The 27,471-nt window shown below is 45.1% G+C and overlaps 2 protein-coding genes across 5 annotated transcripts in view; one reads left to right on the top strand and one right to left on the bottom strand.

Annotated features, from left to right (window-relative positions):
- Positions 1-86: 86 nt before the first annotated feature.
- STK38 (serine/threonine kinase 38) lies at positions 87-16,515 on the top strand. 2 transcript variants are annotated; one of them, XM_054290794.1, is made up of 14 exons: positions 87-167; positions 1,948-2,080; positions 4,530-4,581; positions 4,727-4,849; positions 6,052-6,135; positions 7,350-7,473; positions 7,860-8,014; positions 9,603-9,705; positions 10,253-10,314; positions 10,851-10,968; positions 11,323-11,446; positions 12,154-12,249; positions 12,497-12,591; positions 13,394-16,515. In XM_054290794.1, the coding sequence occupies exons 2-14, from the start codon at positions 1,950-1,952 to the stop codon at positions 13,522-13,524; spliced, it is 1,398 nt and encodes a 465-aa protein (XP_054146769.1). In that variant the 5' UTR covers positions 87-167; positions 1,948-1,949; the 3' UTR covers positions 13,525-16,515. The 2 variants fall into 2 exon arrangements, with proteins under 2 accessions (XP_054146769.1, XP_054146770.1); XM_054290795.1 differs by lacking the exon at positions 12,154-12,249.
- Positions 16,516-19,207: 2,692 nt separating this feature from the next.
- KCTD20 (potassium channel tetramerization domain containing 20) overlaps positions 19,208-27,471 on the bottom strand; it is a 32,466-nt gene continuing 24,202 nt past the window's right edge. For all 3 annotated transcript variants that reach the window (XM_054290736.1, XM_054290737.1, XM_054290735.1), the window contains exons 2-8: positions 26,607-26,803; positions 25,659-25,938; positions 24,509-24,611; positions 23,904-24,024; positions 22,767-22,964; positions 21,910-22,020; positions 19,208-20,490 (exon numbers count right to left, since the gene is read on the bottom strand). In XM_054290736.1, the coding sequence (XP_054146711.1) occupies positions 20,198-20,490; positions 21,910-22,020; positions 22,767-22,964; positions 23,904-24,024; positions 24,509-24,611; positions 25,659-25,938; positions 26,607-26,754 (1,254 nt within the window). In that variant the 5' untranslated portion in view covers positions 26,755-26,803 and the 3' untranslated portion in view covers positions 19,208-20,197. The remainder of the gene's footprint in view (positions 20,491-21,909; positions 22,021-22,766; positions 22,965-23,903; positions 24,025-24,508; positions 24,612-25,658; positions 25,939-26,606; positions 26,804-27,471) is intronic.

Genomic DNA, 27,471 nt, shown 5'->3' with positions numbered 1-27,471 from the left:
GCGCGGGGCGCCTGCGCTGCCGTAGCGGTCCCTGCGCCGCCCGTCCCGGCCGGGTCGCTGTGGGTGCGGGGGGCGGCGGTGGCCCCGCTCCGAGCCCCCCACCCGCCGCTCCGCAGCCGGGACCGCGCCCCGCCTGCCGCTGCTGCCGCCCCTCCCGGGGGCTCCGGGTAAGCCGCTCCCGCCTTGTTCCTACGGGCGCCCCCCACCCAGCGCTCCGCATCCTCTCCCCGCCCTCCTCTTTCCCTCTTTCCCTTTTTCCCTTTTTCCCCGCGGGCCCTTCGCCTTTCTCGGGGAGCGGAGCCCGGAGCGCTCAGCGCGCCCGGGGCCGGCGGGGCTCCCCTGCTCCTCCCGTGTTGGTGGCTCGGGCCCCCTTTGTCCGCTCCGGGGATGCTGCCGGGCCCCTCCGCCGCTCGGGCCGTGCCGGTGTCACCTCCCCGCCGGTGTCACCTCCCCGCCGAGCCCCGCTGCGGGGGCGTCCAGCCCCGCTCCGTCCCGCCGGCCCCGGGCTGGTCCGTGGGCTCTGAGCGCCCATCCCCGTGGAAGAGGCCTCGAGCACCAACAGGTGGTTTGGCACCGATACTTTCTCTTTTGTTCCCCTTCCCTTTTTATTTCCCCTGCACCTCTTTCTGTCAGAGAATTTTCCTGGTTTGTTCTCTAGGAAATGAAAACCGCCCGTGGGTTTTAGAGCTCCCACTGACAGCCACAGAGTGTCTGACCCTCAATTCCGGGGGGCAGCCCCCGTTTCTGGCAGTGTAAGCACTCACCTCTGGGGGTGTAACCCCATATCCAGGGGTACTCGCAGAGTGTGACCCCTTCCACTCGTGTCTGTCCCTCTGAGCTGCTCTTGCATAAAGCCATGATTCCACCTCGCATAATTCCATAATTCCATCTCAAAAGCCACCCAGCTGGAGATGGTCACCAGCTCCTGTCCCTGAGGAACCTGTGAGGACAGCACACACGTAGCTGCTGTCTGGGAAGGAGGTGGTTTGCAGGGCCCTGCCTTGTAAAGATCTGCAAAAACTGAACAGAAAGAGTCATTTGAGCGTGTTGGCAGCACCCAGGGTTATAAAAATGGGAAATGTCTCACCTATTTTGTCTGCAATTTCTAGTAATAGTTGCAAAACTCTGTTACCTTACTGTGAGTTACGTGGTGTGCAGGAGAAGCAGGGTAAGGTGTAGTTGTACATTTGAAATCTTTGGGGTTTTTTTAAAGCATATCAGGAAATAGAGCTGGGATGTTAAATACACTGAAGCTGCTACACTCTAGTATTTATCTACTGTATTCTCAGAAACAAAGGAGATTAAAATACATATATCTTTCTTAGAAATAAATATGTCAGATACACTAGGGTTTGGGTTTTTGGATATTTTTTAAACTACAACTTGCTCAAAGGCAGTGATCCTCTGGATTTGACCAAATTTCTTTACTAGATGTTTTTCTAGTAAAAGTGCTTAAGGGCAACTAAATGCCCTTTTTGCTCGTTCCTCAGTTGCTCTCTTATTGGGATAACTTTCAGGATTTAGATAAATTTCACAGCAGAAGAGCCTGTAAGCAACTGGTGGAATTATTTCTGCAAGGGTTATGGGAAGAATAACTTCTGGATTAGATGTTTCAGTGTGATATTCCTGAATTTTGAGCATTCATTGAAGATAGAATGTGGTGGCAGCAATAAACATTTGCAGTGCTGGCTGCAATTGTGGTTTTTGAGGCACAAAGTTTCTTAAGTTTCCTTCCCTTTAATTTCAGATCAAAAAATGTTCAAAACAGGAAGTTTGACTTGTACCTTTTATTTTGTAAGACTTTTCCCTGCTTAGCTTAAGCTGGTGATCTTTGTTGTTAAAATCTGAACTCTGTGATTAAGCACCACTTAACGGGTATGGATTCTTGTTTCAAGATTATTTGTCATTTATAATGTTTGATGTTCATCCCTTCTCCTTTCCCACCAGCCATGGCCATGACAGGCCCTACACCGTGCTCATCCATGAGTAACCACACCAAGGAGAGAGTCACAATGACAAAGGTGACGTTGGAAAACTTCTACAGCAACCTCATAGCTCAGCATGAGGAGCGAGAGATGAGGTAAAAATCCTTCTTGTTTCCCTTCCATGCTGGATAACAGCCAAAAGTTATATTGAATGAATAATTTTGTTTTCAAAGCAAAAATAATAAAATCTTCTGGTTTGTGTTGGAAGGGACCTTAAAGCTCATCCAGTTCCACTCCCTGCCATGGCAGGGACACCTTCACTATCCCAGGTTGCTCCAAGCCCTGTCCAGCCTGGCCTTAGGCACTTCCAGGGATCCAGCGGCAGCCACAGCTGCTCTGGGCACCCTGTGCCAGGGCCTCAGCACCCTCACAGCCAAAAATTCCTTCCCAAATCCCATCTATCCCTGCCCTATGGCAGTGGGCAGCCATTCCCTCTTGTTCTGTCCTTCCAGGCTCTTGTCCCCAGTCCCTCTCCAGCTCTCCTGGATCCCCTTTAGGTTCTGGAAGGGGCTCTGAGCTTTCCCTTCTCCTCTCCAGGCTGGGCATTCCCAGCTCTCCCAGCCTAGCTTCAGCCTTGTAGCATCTCTGTGGCCTCCTCTGGACTCTCTCCAGCAGCTCCAGCTCCTTCCTGTGCTGACCCCAAGGCTGGAGTTCCCTCTGCAGGTGGGGTCTCACCTGAGCAGGACAGAGGGGCAGAATCCCCCCTCAAATGCTGCCCACACTGGGGGATCAGCCCAGGGCTCAGTGGGGTCTGCCCTGGGGCATGTCCAGCTCTGCCTCACCAGCACCCCCAAATCCTCGTGCCAGGGCTGCTCCCAGTCCATTCTCTGGGTTTTGCTGGGATTGCCCTGAGCCATGTGCAGATGTACAGGAGGACAATGCAGGGAGCAAGGAGGGGGTGCTGTGAGGGGTCACTCAGTGCTGGGACTGACCTGAACTTGGGCACCTCTTAAAGTCCAATCCAGCAATGCACCGCACTGAGCTGTGTGCCTTAACTTTGACTGGAACCCTCTAATTTGCTGAATATCCTCAATTGTGGGACTTCTGCTGTTCTCCCAGCTTGCCATGGAGGCTATAACCAGAATTTGGAAAATGGTTCAGTGTTGGTTTGGCTTTGCTGCTTAACAAGCTCCCCAATGCCTGCTCACTGCAAGAGCTGCAGAAATGAGGAAACAATTTAGAAATAAATACTAATGTGCAAAGATACTTGCTTCAAAGCTTCTGATGAGTAAAGACATACTGAGGTCCAATTCAGGCAGAAAATATCACTGATTTAATTAGTTTCTTTGTCCTCACAAAGCTCTTGCCTTTAAAATTTATTTATTCATTATGAGCACTGTTGTGTATTCCCAAAATCTCAATTTTTTTTCTGTTTAGGATCAAGACCTTGTCTGAACAAACAGACTGGACTTTATGAGTTACATGTTTTTTGTAACAACACATGTCTGTGGGTGTGTAATTTGGAGTTTAAATGGTGTTGACACTGTACCCTGAAGTGCAGATTGACCTGTTAGGGATATTTGGGGGAATTTCAGCATGGCTTTGGCATCGCTCAGTCCTGCTGAGCTGTTTAATTCTGTGTAATTCAGACTTTGCTGCTGGAGTTGTTGGTTTGAATGTGGGTTGGGGTCACTGGGCAGGGCTCACTGGTACCTGAGCATTTTCATTGTGCCTGATTCTGAAGTGATAACCCGAAATATTATCACATCACAGCAGCTGCAGAGAGCCCCAGGAGACAGGAAGAGGATCTTGCAAAGAATGACTTGCAGAAAGAAGGAATTTTTTAGTATATTTGTAATGTCCCAAACCACCAGACTGTTCAGCCAGCTGTTAATATGACTGGCACTGGGAAAAAGTTCCAGAGGATAATAATTACAAATGTCCCCTGAAGTCATTCCCCTTCTAAAGTCTTCCTTCCTCCTTGCTTTTCTCCCAAATAATCCCTTTGTACTAAGACTGTAAATATTTCTGATTCTTTAAGGAGGAGAACATGTACAGACAAGTTTCCTCTTCCCAAATATTTTGAGTATTTCAGGGATTAGGAAATCTAAAATAACTTTTCTCATCTTGCATGTGAATAGTTTGAGATGCAGAGAAATTTTAAATGTTTTTGAATACCAGTTCTTCCTGGAATAAGTGAAATTTTGGTGTTTAAATGCTTCTTATAGCTCTGGCCTGGAGTGACTTGCCCAGGTGTCAGAGAGAGATAAGAACAGAACCCAGATCTCTCAATTTGTATTTGTGTACAGCAAAAATGTACACTTGAATAACCTGTGGAACTCAGGGCAGGTTTAGTTTATTAAAACCAGAGAGGACAAGGTTGGAATTATAAAACTGCATAGTAGATTCTTCAAAATTAATTTCCTGTCTGAGTCTCTTGTACATCTTTACCCTCATAACTTGCTGGCACAAACCAGAGGTTATGGATATGTGCACCTTGTTGAGAAACAAAGTTAATGATTCAACCTGAGGTTTTTTCTAATTTAATTTAAAAAGCAAGGTTAATGATTCAGCCTTTATTTTTCTAATTTGTCTCTGCTCTAGACAAAAGAAACTAGAACAAATGATGGAAGAAGAAGGCCTAAAAGACGAAGAGGTAATGAATGTGGGAAAACTATCTTAATGGTTAAATACAAGAAATTTTCTTTTTCTAAATGGAGATCTGGGATCTTTCCTTGGAATTGCTGTGGTCCCTGTGGAAATCACCTGCAGAGCTCTCACTGGGGTCTCTTAAACTCTAGAAAAGGATCAGGAGGTCGGCACATGCACAGAAGGAGACGGAGTTCCTTCGCCTCAAGAGAACCAGGCTGGGACTGGAGGACTTTGAGTCTCTCAAAGTAATAGGCAGAGGAGCATTTGGAGAGGTGAGTCCAGAAAAAATGACTATATGTGTTTTTAACTGGCTCTGGTGTTTGTTAAAGACTTGCTCAGTTTATACAAGCAAAAGGAACAACCACAGATTGACTTTAGCTGAACAGACACGTGCAGCTGTTTTTTTACCTAATAAGTGCTGGTTCAAGGCATCCTGTGCTTTAAAGGAAACAGGATGATGTTGAAAATGATCTGATGGACAGCTAAATACAGGTTTGCAGTGGGCTTTAAAGGTGAACTTCTGGGGCTGGACTTAGGGAGAGGTGGAGGGCCTTGCATTCTCTTGTGGTGGCCTTCAGAGAAGGGGCTTTGGACCACCTGCTTTAGGTGTATATTTTTTTCTGATTTAGAGATGGGGTAATTGAGAGGTGTTATAAAAACTTTTATTCTATTTTTAGTCTCATGTAAAGGGTGAGACAATACAGATATTACAATTTACACCATCACAATCAGAAGTTAACTATTTCTTAATTACAATATATTATAAGTGTTTCTTGGTCTATCTGTTTTTGCTACCCTATGTTGTAAATGCTTTAAAGCTAGTTGCCTAAAATTACTCGTGGTGGGCATTATATATATAGATATGAAACAATGTATTTATATATTATTATACAAATATTCATATAATAATACATAAACACATTATACCTTGTATATTATACCTTGTATATTATACCTTGTATATTATACCTTGTATATTATACCTTGTATATTATATTATTTTACATTATATTATTTATATATTATATTATATTACATATAGTTTATATTATATAGAATATATAGTATATTATATTTATATATAATTATATATTATATATATTTACAATGTATTTCTTTTAAAACTTGTTTCTAATTGTATTTTTCTCTCAACAATGTTTATCCTATTCCATAATATTTCTAAGTTAATATTTCTTATCTCAAAGTTTCCATACAAATATATACTATGTAACTTTCTATTAAACTTTAAGAATTCTCTACAAATCTATTTCCTACAGGTGTGAATCACTCATGGTCCTCTGTTAAAATAACTGCAGCTCTTAGCATTTACAGGACTTTCTGCCATTGCTGTGCACTGTCTGATGGTTCTGGTGTTTTACAATCTGAGATGATTTCATGAAATGGAAACCAAGGGTTTGATACCAAACTCTGTCAAGAGCTGTGCTGGGTTTGATCAGTGTCTGTGTGCCCCCAGGTGCGCCTGGTGCAGAAGAAGGACACGGGACACGTTTATGCCATGAAGATCCTACGCAAAGCTGATATGCTTGAGAAGGAGCAGGTGAGGAACACCCCGAGCAGGAGCTGTGCCATGGATCACTCTGTGCTGTGTGCAGAGCAGGAATAGGCTTCTGTGCTTCAATAGTTAAAAAATCTGGGTTTTTTGTGTCTTTTCTTACAGAGGAAATAAGCCAGAAAAATCTCTGAATTCTCAAGGATTTCTTTTCAACACAAAGTCCTGTGCAAATGATTCAATGCAGGCTTCAAGGCCAGTGTTTTACTGCACTTCTGACTTACAGGATCAGATATAAATATAAAGATATTTATATCAGAGATACAACTGCAGGAGCTGTACCATGGATTACTCTGTGTGCAGAGCAGGAATAGGCTTCTGTGCTTCAATAGTTAAAAATTCTGGGGGGTTTTGTGTCTTTTCTTATAAAGGAAATAAGTCAGAAAAATCTCTGAATTTACAAGGACTTCTTTTCTAGTGGGCTCTTTCAACACAAAGTTCTGTGCAAATGATTCAGTGTTTTACTGCACTTCTGACTTACAGGATTGGATATAAATATCAGAGATACAACTGCAGGAACTGTACCATGGATCACTCTGTGGTGTGTGTAGAGGAGGAATAGCCACCTGTGCTTCAATAGTTAAAAATTCTGGGGGTTTTGTGTCTTTTCTTATAGAGGAAATAAGTGAAAAAAAATCTCTGAATTCTCAAGGACTGCTTTTCAACACAAAGTCCTGTGCAAATTATTCAATGCAGGCTTCAAGGCCAGTGTTTTACTGCACTTCTGACTTAGAGGATCAGATATTTATATCAGAGATACAACTGCTGGAATTCAGACTCAGAGACATAAAGCAGCAGCATTTAATGTATTGAAGGCTTTCCTTTGCTAGTACTTCTGGATATATAATGATTTGGGACAGTCATGCGTTCAGCACTGGGATAAAGCTCTTGTGTTTTTAAAAAGAGATCTAATGATTAGGTGTATTTGTAAAAAAATGAGATTTTTGTATATAGGATTTATATAATGTTCAGGTTTACTATATGTAGAGTTATATATATATTATATATAGGTGTATATATAATAGGTATAAAATATATGTATATAACCAACCACATGTTGAATATTCTGATAGTGTTTCTGCCTTTGTGCAGAAATTTGACTTTTGTCTTCTCAGAATTTGATGCTATTTAGAATAATACTTGAATTGCCTGTGAAATACATGAATTTAATAAAACTTACCCAATGCACTGTGTGTGTCCAGGTTGGCCACATCCGTGCAGAACGGGACATCCTGGTGGAGGCAGACAGCTTGTGGGTTGTGAAGATGTTCTACAGTTTCCAGGACAAGCTAAACCTCTACCTGATCATGGAGTTCCTGCCTGGAGGTAACTCTGGAATGCAAGGGCTGCTCTCCTTTTGTTTGGGGATTGGTAATTCCTTCATTAGAATGCAGTCTGGGACTGGAGTGCACGTGGTGTTTGTACTGTACATCTGGAAGGGAACAAGATTTCTGCTTTTTAGGGTACTGAGGTGTTTGGGCAGGCTTGAGGTTTCCTGTTTGGGTCTTCAAGCTGCAGGTATTTAAACTTGGCTTTAATACTCTTCTATTTCCTGCCCTTGCTTTGCCCTAGCTGTCTATAGAGCCAGAGCATATCCAGGTTTGCAATCTCTGCTGGTTTTAGCTGAATGCAGCAGAAACAGCTTTTTTCTACAAATGTCTTCAAACTCAGTGAGAGTGGAGCCTGTGTGTTCACCTCTGGGGGGTTTCCAGGTGACATGATGACACTGTTGATGAAGAAGGACACTCTGACAGAGGAGGAGACACAGTTCTACATTGCTGAGACCGTGCTGGCCATTGACTCCATCCACCAGCTGGGATTCATCCATCGTGACATAAAACCAGACAACCTCCTCCTGGACAGCAAGGTATGGGCTGGGGAGGAGCAAAGAGGCCTTGTGACTGCTCATATTGACCTGAAGGGGTGTTCACAGTTGTGGAGGAAGATGGTGCTTCTTTATTTAGCCCTGTTCCTTCCAGTTTTTGAGGGGCATATCTGCCAGATTGCCAGGGAGAATCCCCAAAAGCCAGGAAAGACCCCAGCTCCACTCAGACCTTGAGCTCTTCTGACAGCTGTTTAAACTATTTTTGGCTGTTTCAGATGCAGTTTAAAGCACGTGCTCTCAGTTCCCTCTTAGGCAAAGCTGTTTCCCTTTTCTCTCACATCTGTTCCACTCCCACTTGCCAGCTCTGGTGGTACCAAATGTGAAGGACGTGGCTGTTCCAGTAGCCAGGCTGAGAGTGGAGAACCTCCCTCAGGATCAGGGTGTACCCCTGAGGGCTGCCCAGGCTACCTGGTTATTGCAGGCACTTTGCAGAAAGCCCATTTGTTTCAGTTCCTGTTATTTCACACTCCAAGTTTGCCTAAAATTAAGATTTCTTGGAAAGAGTTTGCTAGCAGTAAATAACGAGTTTCCCACTACTGTGTAATGCACTGTTGGAATTACTGCAGAATCCCAGGATGGTTTGGGTTGGAAGGGACCTTGAAACTCATCCTGTTCCACCCCCTGCCATGGCAGGGACATTTTCTGCTGTCCCAGGGTGCTCCAAGCCCCATCCAACCTGGCCTTGGACACTTCCAGGGCTGGGGCAGCCACAGCTTCTCCAAGCAGTGTGCCCAATTCAGAATGTTCACCTCTAGACATGATTACATTTAGGGCTTTGAAAAGGAGGTGTATTTAGAGGTGTATCTATTTTATAGATACACCTCTAAAATTGCTTGTGGTCAGTGTGGTCATGTTATGCACCAGGACAGATTCAGTCACTGAATTTAGGGTGATTTTTATGTCCTGGGGCCAATACACAGCCCAGGTACTGCAGCTGCCTCTGGAGATGTTTCCTTCCACCCTGAAGGGGTTGGGAGCTTGCAGAGCAGAGGTTTCCTGAAGTAAATTGGCACTGGGCTTTCTCTGTGGAGTAGCAATGGGAGTATTGATGGTTTAATTCCCTGGACACATCCAGTGTTGGGTTTAAATAAGGAAAGCAAAGGACATTGAGGGGCTGGGGCATGTCCAGAGAAGGGAATGGAGCTGGGGAAGGGTCTGGAGCAGCTGAGAGACCTGAGGGGGCTCATCCTGGAGAAAAGGAGGCTCAGGGGGGACCTTCTTGCTCTCCCTGACAGGAAGGTGCAGCCAGGTGGGGGTCAGGCTCTTCTGCCATGTCTCAAGGGAAAGAATGAGAGGAACTGGCCTTAAGTTGTGCTGGGGAGGTTCAGATTAGATACTAGATTTTTTTTTTTTTCCACTGCAGGAGTGGTCATGCATTGGAATAAATTGCCCAGGGAGGTGATGGAGTCACAGTCTCTGGAAGTGTTCAAGAGGCATCTGGATGTGGCACTTGGGGATAAAATTTAGAGGTGTTGAGGGTGGTGTTGGGTTCTCTTCCAACCTTGCTGTGATTTACTATGATAACGTCTTATATTGGGATTTTATTTTGTTTTGTTTTGTTTATTTCTAGGGCCACGTGAAACTCTCAGATTTTGGTCTGTGTACTGGACTGAAGAAAGCCCACAGGACAGAATTTTACAGGAACTTGAATCACAGTCTTCCCAGTGACTTCAGTAAGTTCTTTGGCTCCAAAGGGTACCTGGTTGATTGCTCTTGGGTCCTGACCAAACTCATTTCAGTGTGAGGGTGTGGCTGGAGTGGGGATCTAATAATCAGCTTTACATCTTGAGGTGGATTTTCATTTTCTGTAAAATAATTTCAGTTACTTTAAACCCATTTTCATTTCCAGAATTTTGTCTCTGAAGCAGACTCTGCTGTTGCCTTTTGCATGTGTAATAAAATGAGAACTCAGTGAGTTGGTAGCTGCTGGATCTCGTTACTGAAATGAATAAACCAGCACAGTCTGAGTATCTAGGATTATTCTGGAAGGGAAGACCTTGAATCATGGAGTTACATCAACCCTGAAAACAGTTTGATAATGAAAGGCTCAATTAGATGTTGCCCATATTTCATAGGTTTGGAAGTTGCTGAGAGGTTTAGGTTTGGGGTATTGACCCACATCTTAAATGAGATCTTTACCACTACACTAAAGATATTTTGGGGGTAAAAATATATTGGGTGTCCAGTAGGATCCAGTCACAGCTATTGAATCTCCTTCAGCTTTCCAGAACATGAATTCCAAGAGGAAAGCAGAGACTTGGAAGAGGAATCGCCGGCAGCTGGTGAGTAGGTTCCACCTGCTTGGAGATGTTCCTGCTGAGGTGTTGCACCCACATGGAACATGGATTTACATGGAAGTTTTTAATGCATCTGAGGTCTGGACAATCCTGAAAGGAAAAGATTCAGGGATTTTTTTAAAAAAAAGAGGAATGACTCTAGTTTGTCCTTCATCCATCTGCTGAACAGCTGGTGACATATGTGCAGAGATAGCACTGCCATAATTATTTACATGGATATCTGAAGTCTCCCAGCCAAAACTATCAGTTCTTGCTACTTCCAATTTCACAAAGGTCTCCAAGGTGACCCATTCCAGGACACTGATACCCTTCCCTGTTTTCCTGGTGCTATTTTAAGACTCTTTCATGTGAAGATATTAATTTTGTCTCTACATATTTTGGAAGAAAGGCTTTAAACACCTTTGCTAAAGGATCTCAGAGACAATCTGGTGTCTTCTCAAAATAACCAGTGTTGTATAAGTTCCCATGTCCATGTCAGGCAGTTTTCACTGCAGATGCATAACTGATGGTGTTTGTTCCAGGCTTTTTCTACAGTGGGAACTCCAGATTACATTGCTCCAGAGGTCTTCATGCAGACTGGATACAACAAGCTGTGTGACTGGTGGTCCCTGGGGGTCATCATGTACGAGATGTTGATTGGTAAGGAACAGGCAGGGCAGGCTGGAGGTGGGAATGGTGGAGCAGCACATCAGCTGTATTCATATAATCATAGAATCCCAGACTGGTTTGGGTTGGAGAGGACTTTAAAGCTCATCCAGTGTCACCCTCTGCCATGGCAGTGACACCTTCACTATCCCAGGTTGTTCCAAGCCTCATCCAACCTGGCCTTGGACACTTCCAGGGCTGGGGCAGCCACAGCTGCTCTGGGCAGCCAATTTCTGTGCTTGGGGTCAAATTCTCACAGCATCCAGTTCTTGCCTGGTCTCTGTGGTGTGTTTTGGCTTCAGGAATTAATTTTGCTTGATCCAAGATGATATTTTTGTTTCTTTTCAGGTTATCCACCCTTCTGTTCTGAGACTCCTCAAGAGACATATAAGAAAGTGATGAACTGGAAGGAGACCCTGACATTTCCTCCAGAGGTTCCAATCTCTGATAAAGCCAAGGATCTTATTTTAAGGTGCCAACCCCATGGTTTGCCAGTTAATACAGCACTAATTTTCTTGTCTTGTCCCTGTATTCTGTGCCTCTCATGGCTTGTTTCACATGGAAAACCCTGGTGCTACAAACTGTTACACACATGCATCAAATGCTGCACTCCCTTGTCAAATACTTTTAGTCTCTCAGGCCATTTAGTGGTTCCCTGACTAAACTCTGCTAAAAAGGAGTTCCCATGGAAGTGCTGCTCCTCTGGCAAAATGTTTCTCCTCCTTATTTTGCCTGCAGCCTTCTCAGGGAAGGACACAAGTTCAATCCTTTTGACAGAGCTGACTTCTTGCAACAGCAATGGTTTTGCCTTTGTATGCACTAGAGCATACAAATGTGTCCCAGTGCTTGCTGACTCATTTGTACTTCAGTATCTATTCTCAGGACAGAAATATAAATGTCTGGTTTTTTAGGCTTTATATGTTCTCCTCCTCTACTCTGGTCCTGAAATAGAAAGGTCACATTATCCTGTTGTGAAGGAGTAGCACATCTTAACTGTGGCATTGGACATGACATTCCTGTACATAACTTTGTGTGTTGGTTTTGCTGTGGAAGTTCTTGGTCTGCTCCATTTATATGTTAAGAAACTGCACAAGTATCAGTTCAGAAAGCTGTTCCATTTCTGGATGGAATGCTTTCCTTTTCATTCTCCCTTCATTTTCATTCTTCCTTCCATCCCAGATTTTGCTGTGAATGGGAGCACAGAATTGGTGCATCTGGTGTGGAGGAAATAAAGAGTAACCCATTCTTTGAAGGGGTTGATTGGGAGCACATCAGGTAAGATGCTTTGCAGAAAAGCAACTGCTCTTCTCTAGGGGCTGCTCAGGCCAGCCCTGGTCTGCAGCAGGGAGCAGCTGACTGGCATTTATCACATCCAGCTGTGGGTGAGAACATTTTGTTCTCTACCTGATGCTTGCTGAGGTTTAGGTACCCTCAGTCATGATTCTGCTAAGAAATGAAAGGTGGCTGAATTCTGTTTTGTCTGCCTTTGAAATTTCAATGCTTCCTCTGCTCTTCTTGGCAGAGAGAGACCTGCTGCGATTTCAATAGAAATTAAAAGCATTGATGATACCTCAAACTTTGATGAATTTCCAGAATCTGATATCCTTAAACCAACAGGTAAATGATTGTTTGATTCTCTGTGTAAACCTTCCTCTTCTGTGGAATAATCCTTCCTGTTAGTTAGATCTTAGTAGATACTGATTAATTTTTACCATGACCAAATAGCTTTGTGGTGCAGGGGTGCAAGCTGGATTTTGGAGGAGATGCAGGCTTGTAAATGATGTGGGAGTTGCCTGAGAAAGGGCAGCTCTCAGAGGCAGCAGAGCTTCCAGAAAATTCAAATCTCTGCAGGGCCTGAGAACCCAATGCTGCATGCTCCCCTTGGTGCTGATTCCTGCTGGCACCTGGAGCAGGGTGGGGAAGGGGGGAACTCAAGGGGATTTTTGCTGTGAATATCTGAAGGATCACAGCATAGCCACACATTTGCTCCATGAGTTTAAAAACAGAATCCCAGACTGGTTTGGGTTGGAAGGGACCTTAAAGCTCATCCCACTCCACCTCCCACCATGGGCAGGGACACCTTCACTATCCCAGGTTGCTCCAAACCTGTCCAACCTGGCCTGGAACACTTCCAGGGACTGGGGCATCCACCACCTCTCTGGGCAACCTGTGCCAGTGTTTCACAGCTCACATTGTAAAAAATTTCTTCTTTCTGTCATCTGAATCTGCCCTCTTCTAGCTTACAATGCTTGTGCCATGTCCTGTGTCCCAGCAGTACTTTCCTGGGGTTGAAGCACAAAGCTGCATCTGCATTTAGGAATTTTTTTCCTTTAGAAACATTCATCCAGTGTTTTGTATGAAAAAATAAACTCTGCAGCTCCAAAGGATAATTAATTCTATTTCTTCTATGTCTTCCCAGTGGCAACAAGCAACCACCCAGAGACAGACTACAAGAACAAAGACTGGGTTTTTATCAATTACACCTACAAACGTTTCGAGGGCCTGACAGCCCGAGGAGCAATTCCATCCTATATGAAAGGAGGGAAGTAACACAGCTTTACCTGGGACTTCTAAGCCGTGGAATTCTGTTGCTGTACTTTGGGTTTGTACCCATAAAAGAACTTGTTTTTTTTTTAAAGAAAACTTGAGGGCTATCAACTCTTGGAGAAGAATTCAGGACCCTGTTTTGTTACACACCTGGTTGTTATTAAGGATTTTTTTTTCCCTGCGCCATTGAAAAATTCCACATGTTTGCATCATCTCTGCTGCCAGCACCTTTTGCTGCTTCAGGAGCAAGAGTTTTTTTTATATTTTTTGCCAGACTGTCTAGTCCATTGGGAGATGACAGCAAGCTTTCCCTTTGGCATTGCAAACCATGGAATTCTATAGGACTGTGTCCAGTCCTGCATTAAGTGACAAACTCACTCTGCCAATTCTGCCAGCACTGTTTGCCCAGTCCAGCTGAGGACTCCAGGACAGAGGAAACAAAGCAATAATTGAAGCTTGAGACAGAAAACTCTCCAGGAAACTGTCTAATAGAAGGACAAAACTCAGATTGCCTTAACCTTTCTTTGTAGTGCTGTTTTTATAATGCTCCCTGGAAGCCTCTTCAATAGCATTTCTCAGCTCTGTCACTGTGGCCCCCAGTTCTGGTGCACTTTACTTTTGGTACTAAGTGACCCTCAAGCCATTTAATATTTTTTCTAAATTAAAAAAAATTTGCAACACGTTTTCCTTCCTAAATGGAGGAGAAATGTGCCATTTCCTCCACTGAGCACCGAGTTTTTCAGTATTTCAGGGTGGATCCATAAGCAATGCAGATAAACTACAGCTGGTCACATAAGTGGGTCTGGAATTAGAGCAGAGGGAGGGAATTCCAGGAACCTGATCCTTGGTGGGTAAGTTGTGCACAGCTGGGCCAGCCCTGAGGCTCCCCAGGCTGCCTGCTGCTGTTTCTCAGCCTCCTCTGAGCTCTGCTGCATCTTCAGTGCTTTAAAGGCCAAAACCCAACTTCTGTGGCCTTTTTGCTGTTGGTTTTGAGCAGAGCAGGATCAGGATGTTGCTGATGGAGCCTGCCTGTGTTCCCTCACAGAGCTGCTCTTGCTGTACCATCTGTACCCAGTGTGTTCCATGGATGGTGCTCATGGGGTCACTTTTGGGGCACTGGAACCCACCCTGTCCACTCATTGATTGTTGCCTGCTCTGTTTATAAAAGTACATTCAGTTCTGATCAGGGTCTCTCCAGGAGAGCCCCAAAGTGCCTTTCCTTGCCTAGGCCTCTCTCAGAACACAACAGCATTTTGGGAGGGAGGATTCTGCCTCAGCTGAGCTTTTCCTGATTTGTTTTTCTAACCACAAGCTCCACGTTGTGCCCATTTGTAGTTAACTCTGCACTTCCAGGGGCAGGTGGCATTAACCCATGAGCCTGCATGGTTCCAGTCTGGAATTTACAATCAGATATTAAAAATACAATTCAATGAGTTTTCTAAAAGTGTTTCTCAATTCAAATTGTCTTGGATTCCTGCAAACTTCTCTTGGTGCTGAACACTAACTGTGGAGTACAGACAAGACAAAGCTCCAGTGATATCTCACAGGAAAAAAAAAAGGCTTCCAGGTCTGTTTAGTCCTGACTTTCTTGATTAGAAAATGAAACAAAATGGATTTGTAGTGGAACTTTTTTTTATATAGGTGCTTTTAGGGAATGTTTACCTAGATGTCTCTTGACTCGAGTGCCATCCCCAAGGCCTGGTGGGGGACTGCCAGTACTGTACAGAACTCATCAGGGTCCTCCCCTCACCACCCCTGTGCTTTTTGTACATGTCCTACGAGTTCATGACTTGCCATAAGCAGTTCAGACAGCAGTTGGATCCTAGCAAGCTGAAATGCAAAGCCAGCCTTAATCACAAGTCCCAGGATCTCTGTGGTCAGAAGGGCTCACTTGGATGGATAAGGGCTAAGGAAGGAATGACTTACAGGATCAGGCTTTCATCAGCTCATCCCTGCATCACATTCTGCTCCTTTTTGACTTTGCATGAAGGACTGATACCAGCTTCTCAAACTGTTCCATCTTTATCCTGCAGTTTCTTCTAGCCATTTGAAAATGTTGCCTTATAAACCATTGGAATTAATGTAAGACCATTTTTTTTTTTCAATTCTTAACAGCTTAGTTACTGCCTTAAAATAAAAACAAAAATCAAAATCCTTTGAAGCTGCTGTGGATTAGGAACAAATGATTTTGAGATAATAGCTGCATTCTTAGCCCTTTACTGAAAGGGACCAGCATTTTTATTTATAAATACCAAAGATGAAGAAGCTAAACAATTTTAAGTTGTGATAAGTTGCTGTGAAAAACCAACTCTCTAGTACTGTTTATTGTACATTTTTAGTGCTGTGTTTGAAGTGGGACCCCTCAGGTGTGTCACTGGAGTCCAAGGTGAAGTTTTCAAAGGCACGAGGAGCAGTGGGGTACCTCATTCCTGTTGTCTTCCAGCAAAAGTTGGATGTGTTTGAATCCAGTCCTGCTGGACACACCTTTGCAGTGGGAGGTTCTATATCCTAGGTGCACTGTAAGCCTGCATCCTGTTCCAGTTTTTTTACCAACATTAGGGGAATAAAAGTGTCTCCTGCAGTATCTCCTTCCAGGATCCATATTTCACTGCTGACAGTAAGGATTTTGTATGCCTGTTACATCTTCCATGGTAGCCAAACATTTTTACATTTTTTGTGTTTTGAGGTTCTTAGTATCTTTTACCTCTTTTTTTTTTTTAAGCTGCAGTTGCTGGATTTGTAGAAGTAATTCCAATCTGAATTTCCAATGGATCTGAACACCTTATGCTGCCAGTTCATCTCTGTGTCATGCCTAGCACAAAGCTGCACTAAGTGTTTCTTATCACTGTGCCCTGACTCTGCCTTAACCTCGAAGTTGAAAAAGTGTTCTGTAAATATTTAAAAGCTGTTACAAAATTGCACTGTACAATTTGGCAGGTGTAGTCAACTTTTTACAGAGCGATCTCGTTGTGTTGTGTAAATAAAATCCTCTTAGTAAACACACTCTTGTTGGTGTGCTGTGTTTTACAAACAGGAATCAGGGAATCCTGGAATGGTTTGGGTTGGAAGGGTTTAAAGCTCATCCATTCCAACCCCCTGCCATGGGCAGGGACATCTTCACTATCCCAGGTTGCCCCAAGCCCTGTCCAGCCTGGCCTTTTGGCACTGCCAGGGATGGAGCAGCCACAGCTGCTCTGGACACCTGTGCCAGGGGCTGCCCACCCTCATAGGGAACAATTCCTTCCCAATATCCCATCCATCCCTGCCCTCTGGCAGTGGGAAGCCATTCCCCTTGTCCAGGACCTGATGAAGAGTCCCTCTCCACTTTTCTTGTAGCCTCTCCAGATAGTGGAAGGTGCTGTGAGGTCTTCACCTTGTTCAAACTGTTAGTGCCTTGCCAACCTTCATCAAGAGAAGCCTGAAGTACATCCAAGGCTGAAGATGGAAATCAAAGCCAGATCTGCTCCAAAGCTGTTTTCTTCTGAAGACAAGTAGGTAAAAGTGAAGAACACTTTTCACAGCACTGAACAAAACCACTGGGGCTTGTTAGAGATGCTGCAGTTCGTGGGTTGAGGAGTGTTGTCTGTGCTGCCTTTAGAACAGCACTGCAATGAGGTGTAGAGATGAAGTAAACTTTGGGGTCCTCTCACCACAAATGGTGGGAACACCTCCCTGCAAACCAGGCTCTGAATGTCAAACTACTCCTATCACAACCCACACTTATTTAATGAAGCAAAGAAACAAAACCTTGTAGCTCTCCATGCCTGCCTGTTCTACTCCACATTTAAAACAATTGTTAAAGGAGCCAAACAAGTCACATATAATTTATACTTTAATACAGAAAAGAAACCATACATCTGGGGTCCATACACAGCACAGGAGCACTTCAGTACATCCAGAGTAAGACAAAAGTTGACCTTGTACTTGAAGTAGGTGACCGTGCGAGGAGGAAAAGCAAACACTTTTAAAATTTGATTCAGTGTTCCAATGGAACTCGCTCTACTAACAAAATTTAAAATCCAGAATGAATAATTACTTGGGAAAGCCAATAAACCACAGTAGGTAAGTGGTAAAATCTGCATGGAAATCATGGGAGCTGGGCAATGTGCATCCCATGCTGAAGGTCCAGCTGATTGCACAGGGAACCACAAACTCCTACAGGCACTGCCAGTCTGTAACTCCCAAGAGGGCCTGGTGCAGTTTAATCAATGCCTGAATCCTTCCAGAGGCTGAGCTGCCCCTGGGCTCAGGGACACGCTGGGTGGGTTTTGGTTTGCCTGGATATGGTCCTTTAGCTGTCAGATCCCAAAAGTGCTGCTGAGGTGAATTCTCAGCACCTGATACCTTGACACAGTCCTGAAACAACACCCACACTCCAGTCCTTAGAGCAGAACGTGTGGAACCTCCAATTCCAGCTCAGCTGGGCAATACCAACACTCATTTACTTCAACCTGACACTGGTGGGGAAATAAATCCACACTGGAAAACAATCCCAGAGCTTGGGGGCCATCACTGCTGGGTACTCAGGGCCTAGGGATGAGTTCCACCACTGCTGGGCTCACCAGTGCTTCTGTTCTCCTGAGGAACAGCTCATACCAAGGCAAGGACTGGGCTTGGTCTGGCCCCTGGTGGAGGTTCATGGTCCATGTGTCTTCCTTTCTCTACCACATAAATAACAATTCATCTGGAGCAACAATGGAGTGTCTGCACATCCCCCCAGCTCTGTGCAGGCACCAAAGGACACTTCTCTCTACCGACCCAATGACACACAGGGAGGAGTTTGCAAAAGTAGTCAAGAGAAATTCAGGCATCTGAACACCTGGGACTCTTGAAATCTTCCCATAGGCACTTCTTTTTAGAAGAAATCTGTTTGCTACACTTGGGAAAGAAGCTAAGAATGGAAATACTGAGAGAATGGAACTTGTATCCATACTAATGGAAACTAAAATGTGCCTTGGCAGAGATTTGTTACTTGCAACTAAAAATTTCTGCTTGATCTCGTTATGTTACTTGCACCGAAAACCACAAACACCTTGGCAGCAACCAGCAGCAAATTTCACTGCTCAATTCACCATGCACGTGGCAGTCAGAAGGAGAACAATACAAATTTGCTTGATGTTGCAGCCTGGCAAAAAAGGATTAAACTTTCTAGGGCCAGACTGATACCTACATCTCAATTTTGCCAAGTCTGACCATGCAATGCAGGTTTCAACACCTTTGCCACAGCAGCACTGACCTGCCCAGCTTTGTGAGGAGCTCTGTCCCTCTCCTTGAATGGTTTCAGCTTTTCTTTGCACCAGCACCATGTTTTAAAACTCTGGTTTGGGTACATAGAGCCTTTACACAGCCTCAGAAGGGATGGCTTTGGGAGGCAGCCCAGTTCTGGGTGCCCTCAGCTGAGCTGGGGCAGTGCAGAACTCACTGTGGGCTCATCAGGGGTTAAACCAGCACCCACAGGGAACTCCCACAGGGAATTCCTACATGGAACTCCCACAGGGAACTCAGTGCTGCAGGAGCAGGATCAGTGAGGCTCCAATCCACCTGAGCTAAACCAGCCTGGAGTCTGCCTGTTCTTAATTCCCAGAGCCTGACATAGATCAGGATAACACACTCAGAACAGCACAGGAGCTGTTCCCAGGTGAAAATGGGAAAAATGTGCATTTTTCTCTTCTTAGGGCTGGGTTTACTATTGGTATTTCTTACCTGCCTGACAGAAAAATGGCCCAGTCAGTTCCAAATTGGGAAGAAAGCAGCTGGCTTTAAAAAGCTGCTGCAGCAGCTCCTTGGAGAGTCTACAGCAATTCTGACTAAAGTTGATGAGACCAAGGATTTTACTCAGGTAGTAAACTGGGAGCTCCTTCACTGGCTTTGTTTGTCTTAGCAGGGGGATGGAGAAAACAACACAAAGTCTTCAGTATGCACAGTCACCTCTAGAAAGCTTCTTACACCTATGTGGCTATTAACAGATTGATTTTATTGGTAAAATATCAGCTACAGTCTTTTTTGGGTTTTCCTTCAGCATGATCTACTCATTTTACTGGACTTAACAGAAAACATCTCTAAAAACAATGATTCCATCTCACAGAGAAGTACAGATGGGGAATTCCTGTGAATATGCCTCCTATGGAACTGGTTCCTCCTTCCTAGGGCAGCAGTACACCACGCTGGATCCAAAGCCAGGTGGCAGTGCAAACAGATTCCTCCATGCTCAGGCTTTGCTGTCACACTGTGCTACATTTCTGCTGGTTGATATAGAATATCATCTGTCCTGCTTTGATGTTCACTCCTCTGTAACTCCCAAAAACAAAGCTGTGCCTCATGGCAAAGGAAAGCTTTGTCTTGACAGGCCCAGAATTTCCTCTCTCATGTCCCACAAGACATTTTCACACTTGTGCTCTTCTTTCAGAAGTTTAGATAAAATATTCAGCACCCACAATCCGGAAGCCTTTGTAGTAGAAACAACAGGTCATTTCCTTTTTGTCTGAGCAGATGTTGCTTTTGATTGCACAATTAAGACTATGGAGTGTGGCTCTTTATTAACATGCTTGAAATATGACAACGTAGTAAGAGCATGAACGAGGATAAAGCACCTGGCAGGAGTCTGTGTCCCATCACCTGGGATGAAACTGTGGTGAGAACTTCCCACCTCCAGCAGGATTCTCCACCCTGAGCCACACTAATCTGGTAGATCATTAACAACCATTTGGGAGAAGGGGGCATTCAGCCTGTCCAGTTCATCCACCTGTGGGGGGTGATGCATGATAACCTCGTGGTCCTCTGAGACATCATCCCCCACTGTGACCAGGTTTGTCAGGGATTTGCTGCGCACACACTGGAAATCCACGTGGCGGCTCTTGCCCTCCTCCTTCTCCCAGGACATCTGGATGAAGGGACGCTGCACGTAGTTGTAGATCACCTCAGAGCGGCCACCAGGCCTCCTCTTCACCTTCTCCTTGCACGTGGGGTACCCTGGAAACACAGACAGCCACTCAGTTCCCTCTCTGATTCACAAAGGGACAACAGGATTCCAGAACACCCAGGTAGGAGTGACTGTGGGGTCAGCGTGGGACACACGCACAACTGAGCAGACAAATGCTCAGATTCCAGACAAACGCTCACATTCCACATTTAATATTACTGATTTGCAAAAGACTGTTCTCTTTTCTCCCGAAAAACAGTCCTGCAAGGCTGGGCATTCTTCAAGAAGGAAAACTTAAAGCTGCAGGAGCAGGTCATCCCCATGTGCCAAAAGATGAGCCAGTGAGGATGAGAAGGAAAGAGGGCCAGATACATCAAGAGGACTATGAGGATGTACTGAGGTTATGTGGGGAGAAATGAGGAGTCAAGGCTGAACATGAGCCCAGGTGGGCAACAAGGCCATGGGCACCTGGGCTGTAGCAGCCATGGTCCATCCAGCAGGCCCAGGGCAGTGGCTGTCCCCTGTGCTGGCACTGCTGAGGCACCTTGAGTACTGTGTTCAATTTTGGGCCCCTCACAAGACAGACATTGAGGAGCTGGAGTGTATCCAGAGAAGGGAACAGAGCTGGGAAAGGTCTGGAGCATCAGGAGTGAATGAGGGAGCAGGAAAGGGGCTCAGCCTGGAGAAAAGGAGGCTCAGGGGGGACCTTGTGGCTCTGCACAACTCCTGACAGGAGGGGACAGCTGGGGAGGTTGGGCTGTGCTCCTAGGGAACAGGGACAGGATGAGAGGAAACAGCCTCAAGCTGTGCTAGAAGGATTTAAATTGGGTATTACAGAAAATTTCTTCACCAGGGTTGTCCAGCTGTGGCACAGGCTGTCCAGGGCAGTGGTGGAGTCACCACCCATGGAGGGATTTAAAATACACGTGGATGTGGCTTTTGGGGATGTGGTAGGCTTAGCAGTGCTGGGTTAATGGTTGGACTCAATAATCTCAGAGGGTTTTTCCAACCTAAACAATTCCATGATTCCCTGACACGAGGGTGCAGCACTGTGTGCAGTCAGCCTGCTGTGCTGCACAGCACCAGCCATTCTGTGAGCAAACATAGCTACTATGAAAACAAGTCTCCCAGGACAGAGCTCAGCATTCTCTAAGCTCCCTAAGGGAAAGCTTGGATCAGCAGGTGGAAACATCTGACTCCTGTTTCCTGTTTACTCATTCCTAAGGAGACAAGTCTTTCTCCTACATGTTTTGTACCTTTCACTTTCCTTTAACTTTTAAGCCCCCTGGCAAATTTCAGTGGAACACGGTGGAGGTAAAGGAAAAACATGTTGAGTTTTAACTGGATTTGTAAAAATTATTGTAAAACACAGAGTAAACAAGGAAATGGCTGGATTTCAGAAGAAATCAGGCTTTGCTGACTGTGGAGTCACCTGAACATGCATTTCCCCTGCTGAAGCAGCACCTTACCTTCGATGCCAATGCGAATGTTCTTCAGACCCCGTTCCTTCAACACAGCCTTTGCCACGTCCCTGTTCTCAATGTACTTGAAGAATCTGTACAGCTTGGAACTGTAAAGGACTTGAGAAATAAAAGGGGTGATTAGAATCAACAAAAAAGAACCTCCTCCCTGCTTCTGGCATACTCTGCTGTGCCAAAAGCCAGGTGTGGATTCCAAGGATTATTTCAAGTGTCTGTTTTCCTCACTGGGATTAATTGCACTTCCTTTTGGGAGGGCAGAGATGCAAATCACAGTCTCGATAGACTGGGTGGTGATGGGAGTGTAAAGCAAAGAATATTCCCTCATTAAGGAGCCTGGAAAAGGCTGAGGGGAGGCAGAAACAGGAGGAAAAGTACAGTGAGTGCTGGGATCAGTTTTAACTAGCCAGGCATCCTGCCTCTAACAGCACCAGGGCTCCATGTGCCAGCATCTTTGTTGGGATTTTAGCAGGCTAGAGACTGGAAAAGTACAAAACCGTGGCTAATTCCAAGTTTTGCACCTGCTAGATAGTGTGTCCTTGGGCCTAGCTGTAGTAGGATAACAAATAGTGAAAAAGACATGAGAAAAGAGAAGTGTAACCCCTAAGGAATGAGGAAGAGTTCATGGTATAGTTTAACCAATAGATCGCTTGGCTTGCAGAATATTCATAAACTTATTATTTGCTGTATAAGTGTTTGATGCTTTCTTCAATAAATTGGACCTGTAATGAACCAGCTGGTGTCCTGGTCCCCTTCCTACGACACATCTTCTCCTGGAGGAAGCCAGTTTGGGAATGTGCCCTTTCCTTATGGCTGGGTGTGTGTGGAACAGAGTGCAGAGCCCTTACTTTGTGAATACTCCTCTCCCATGGGAGGTGGATGATCCTCATCCCAGTCCACGGTGTCCTCGTCGGTCAGCACGACGATGTGACACTCGCGCTCGCCCTTGCGCGCGCTGTCCACCATGATGGGCAGGATCAGCTCCTCCAGGTAGCTGTCAAACTGCTTGTGAGCCCCATCGTTGGACAGCTCGTGTAACAGAGCACCTGAGGAGACACAGAGCAAAGCAGCTTTGCTGCAGCATGAAAATATCTCAGCTCTGCACTTCCCAGATCCATCCAAGAGCACAGCCAGAGTTCTTTTTCAGACAAAATGCTCAACATATGTTCAGACACATCAACAGCCTCCAGATCCAGAACTGGCAAAGTCAGAAGTGCACACTGCATTTCAAATGGGATGCAAATTGCACTGCAGAACCATTCCATTCCCATTAAAAACCCACCAAGCTCCAATCAATACAGTGAAACAGTAATAGACTGAATAATTAATTCATTATGATACTTAACTTGAATTTCCAGCAACAACCTCTGCCCTTGAAAGTACATTTTACTGCCTTCTCTGTGATCACTCACCAGAGAACAGGGCAGGAAATTCCACCCACAGCCTGTGTTATGATACCACACATCCCATTTCAGTAAAGTGCATTTCACAGACCTGCCTGTGTTAAAAGTACTTCTTTTTGCCAGCATGCCCACCAAAAAGCTGCTCCAAATCAAATCCCTTCATTACCAGGAATTCTACTGCTCTCCAGATTTGGTATTGTTGGTTCCTGCTCTGCCCATCAGCATTTAGCTTAAATTATTCATGATTCTCCGGTACATTTTGGTTAGGGGTTATAATCCTGCTTTTAGCCATCATTTTGTTGGCAGTAACAGCAAGCTCTGCTCAGCCTCTGTTAGAAAAAGAGACTAAAATGTTTATAATTTGCTTTTGGAGCTAAGTGCCTGTGTTCTGAAGGATTTGGTCACTTCACTTTGGATTGAAGCAGCCAAAAAGAAGCTGTTTAAATGCAACTTGAGCCCCAGTGAAATCCATGTGTTCATGCTTAAACTAAAGCTCAAGATTAAGAAATGCACTGAATCAGGATCAGAGTGCTCAACGCCCTGCAGATGATCTCCTAAAAGCTGATTTCTCTTCATACTTACTTAAATCTTGACATTTGATTGTGTTGAAATCAAAGTTTATGCAGAGGTAATCACATGTGTCTCGAAGGTCTGGGATGGAAATCCCATCAGGGCAGTTAATGATTCCGGTTTTGTAATAATCCTGTGAATAAAAGGACAGGTTTTGGAGAGAAAAACCATGAACATCTTGGACTATGATATTCCTAATTAGTTCTTTATTTTGTTTACTAATATTGGAGAGATACTGAAACTATTTATAAAACAGCCCTGCTTGTCTGAGAATCTACATCTCTTTGCAGATCCTCTAGGGTCTGATAAATTATGAGTTCCAGGTAAAACCTTTCCATGGCACAGAGTTTCATAACATCTCATATGCAATATGTATTTATATACAAGCACAAGATCAGGATACTGCTCAAAATTACAACAGCAGGACATAGAAAAGGTAAAAGGCAACACAAGCATATATCTGAAATGTGGACTTACACCAAAGCTACATTTTTTCTTTAGAAATCACAACGCAAAACCTAAAGCCAGAATGTTCCAGGGAGTGCCTGGAGATGGCTGAGCTGTGTGACACACAGATTATTTGTTTCTTTTCTCCCCAGCTGCAGAGCTGCCCTTACCAGCACGGTGCGGAACACGGCTGAGCTGATCCCTTCTGCGATCTCGTACTCGCCCTTCTCGTTTGGCCGGGTGAAATTGTATTCTCTGCCTGGCCCAAACATCCTGAAAGAGGTAAAGAACTGTGTGAGTGCACAAGAACATCAAAATGCATTTATTTCAGAGACAAACAGATGCACTGGGGTTAGAAAATTCTTTCCTGTGGGGGCAAGGAGGGCCTGGCAGAGGCTGCCCAGAGAAGCTGTGGTTGCCCCAGCCCTGGAAGTGTCCAAGGCCAGGCTGGATGGGGCTTGGGGTAACCTGGGCTAGTGGAAGGTGTCCCTGTCCATGGCAGGGGTGAAATGAACTCAGCTTCAAGGTCCCTTGCAGCTGAGGCCATGCCATGATTCTGTGATGAAGCCCAGCAGTGTCACAGAGATACAGCAACTTAAATCTCCACTGCAATCTCTTCCTTAGTAAATAAGGACAAGATTTGGCTCAGGGAGGCCTCTGTTGCTATGGCTACTGCACTCTAAGGAACAAGCCAAAGCAACAGATCATTCAGTCCTGGGGCAGAAAATCCCCTGACAATAAAGCCCTTGCACTGACCTACACCAGATAAATCCACATGACTTTGGATGCCTTGTTTTACACAATAATGCATGCAAGGGTCAGTGACCCACCAGAACCCCTTGGCCAGAGAGGTGGAAGTGCTGGCAATACAGCACCCCTGGCAATACAGCACACGAGGATTTCTTGGTGCAGCAACAGGCTCCACCCTCTCAGAAGGAGCTGAGTAACTTCTCTATTGGGAGAGTATCAAGAGGTGGCAGCAGGAAGGGATGGAGCATTATCATATTCCCCATTCAGGAGGAAGGTTATCAGCTGGGGACAGATGTACAGCTGACAGATGAGGCAAACACTTGGGGAGAAGGTAAAGGAAATCATCTTTGGCTAAAAGTGTGCATTTTTTGATGGACATGGACCAAAGGGAGACTTATCTACAGAACCACCAACTCTCCATCTAGTCAGGTCTTCTGGGCCTCACTCACAGCCAAATTCTGACTGAGGTGTGCACAGATGAGATCACCAAACAAACATTACATGTTTATTCCATTAAAAAAAAAAATTAGATTGTCTTGAGGTACCTTGAAGGTAAGAGAAGTGACCCACCTTCCCAGCATGGTGTCAGGGTGAGCAGTGAAGATCTGGGGATTCACTGCAAAGCGGGTGCCATCCACCACCAGGGTCACTTTCTCTGGAGCTACTGTCTGGGAATTGCTGCTTGAAGACAATGCACAGCATCCATGGCGTTCCTGGGCATTAAAATATTCCAGCTGTCTCTTATTTCCATCTGGGATATGGCAGTTGTGAGGCTCTTCAGGAGCAGACAGCATGCTACAGATCTGGGGATTTACTGGGCAAGCGTTGTGTCGGCATTCAGAATCCAAACCTGAGGGACACAAACAAACATTGCAAGGGGAGGAGGGAATTTATTGAAAAACATCATTTCATAGTAACATTTCCCACTGAAATGAGAAAACTGAGTCATGCAATAATTAAGGATGCCATAAGTGTCAGGGTGATGTTATATGACATAAAACTGGGCTGTTATTGAACTCACCAGCAGCTGGATGCTTTGGTGAGCCATGGTGCTTAATGTTCCCTGTTAAAGCAAGATGGATTCAGCTGAAAAGGGCAGGAGCACAGGAATTAAACAAGGCCAGAAATGCAGACCCAGCCTGCTGGCAGGACTCCCACAGGGAGCTGGGCAGCAGCACACACCTCAGCAGGGTGGTGTAAGGCAGCAGTGCCCAGTGCCAGTCTGTGGTGGGCACACAGGACTGCCCAGATGCCTGCAGGGAATCTGCTCAGGGCCAGCTCCAGCCTGGCCAGGGCACTCCTGTGGGATGCTCTTGCCAAGATGCTGAACCCTGCTCTGAACCTCTGACCTTTGGAGCACCTGGCACAGGCAGGGCACATACTGCCCAGTGCAAACTGCCCTGTGATACTGGAACATTCTCCAAAACACAACACCCCTTAAAGCCCAAAAAATAATCTCCCTTAAAGCAAAAAAATAATCTCCCTCACAGATTACAATGTTGGGGGCATTATCCTTACCCTCAGTCCTGGGAACTGCAGGGCTGTGACCTCCTAACACCACAGAGCTTTCTTCTGACTCATGGGCTGCTACAGTTCTGTTTTCCACAGGACAACTGGACTCCAGATTTCTCACCCAGTCTGTGCCCCCAGCACAGTTCCCATTCATGCTGGGCTTCCGTGCTGTGAGGAGCTGGTGGCGTTTCCTAAGAGAAGAGCTGGAGAGAAAACCCAGGTTGTTAGTTCAGGAAGAAACTCCCAAGCAACAAAGTTCAAATTTCTGTATCTGGTACCACAAATAAGGTCCCTCAGGCTCAAAAGGCATTTCTTCAGGTATTTAACTGTGTTTCAGAGGCTTATGGTACTTGTTATGCCCCTACCCTCACATGGAAAGAGGGGGAAAAAGATTTTAAAGCAATCAGGGGTCTATTAAGTCCATTTAATCTATAGACCTTCACTTTTTTAAAGCTAAGTCTAAAGCCACTGGTGTATTTAGATCACATGTGAGTTCCTGCAAATACCTTCCTGGCAACTCCTCCTTTAAAAATGTTTATATTCTTGACTCTCAGTCCTGGCCAAATGAGCTCTATAACATGCTTACAGCCTGAAATAGAACATTTTCCCAGTTAACAGCTCAGGCATTGCCTCCTAACCACTCTGAGGTTTGACCAAGAGGTTCCCTGCTCCCAATCATTGCTTGGTTTTGGTTCTTTCCTCCTGATTTATACCATGCTGTCACACAGTGCTCCCCCCAGTATTTAACCCACCACAAACACTGGGACAGTGCAGAGCAGCCATGGCTGGAGCAGCCCCACACAGGATGCTTTAACCACTGCCACATCTGGAATGCTCTTCCAGCATATGCAGAGACACAGCTGCCTTTTTT

Source organism: Melozone crissalis, unplaced genomic scaffold (genome assembly GCF_028551555.1).
Source record: "Melozone crissalis strain CALT ecotype California unplaced genomic scaffold, PUWL_Pcris_2 ptg000086l_1, whole genome shotgun sequence".
NCBI classification, from domain to species: Eukaryota; Metazoa; Chordata; class Aves; order Passeriformes; family Passerellidae; genus Melozone; species Melozone crissalis.
Note: the sequence above shows the minus strand (reverse complement) of the source record. Positions and strands in the feature narration are given on the sequence as shown.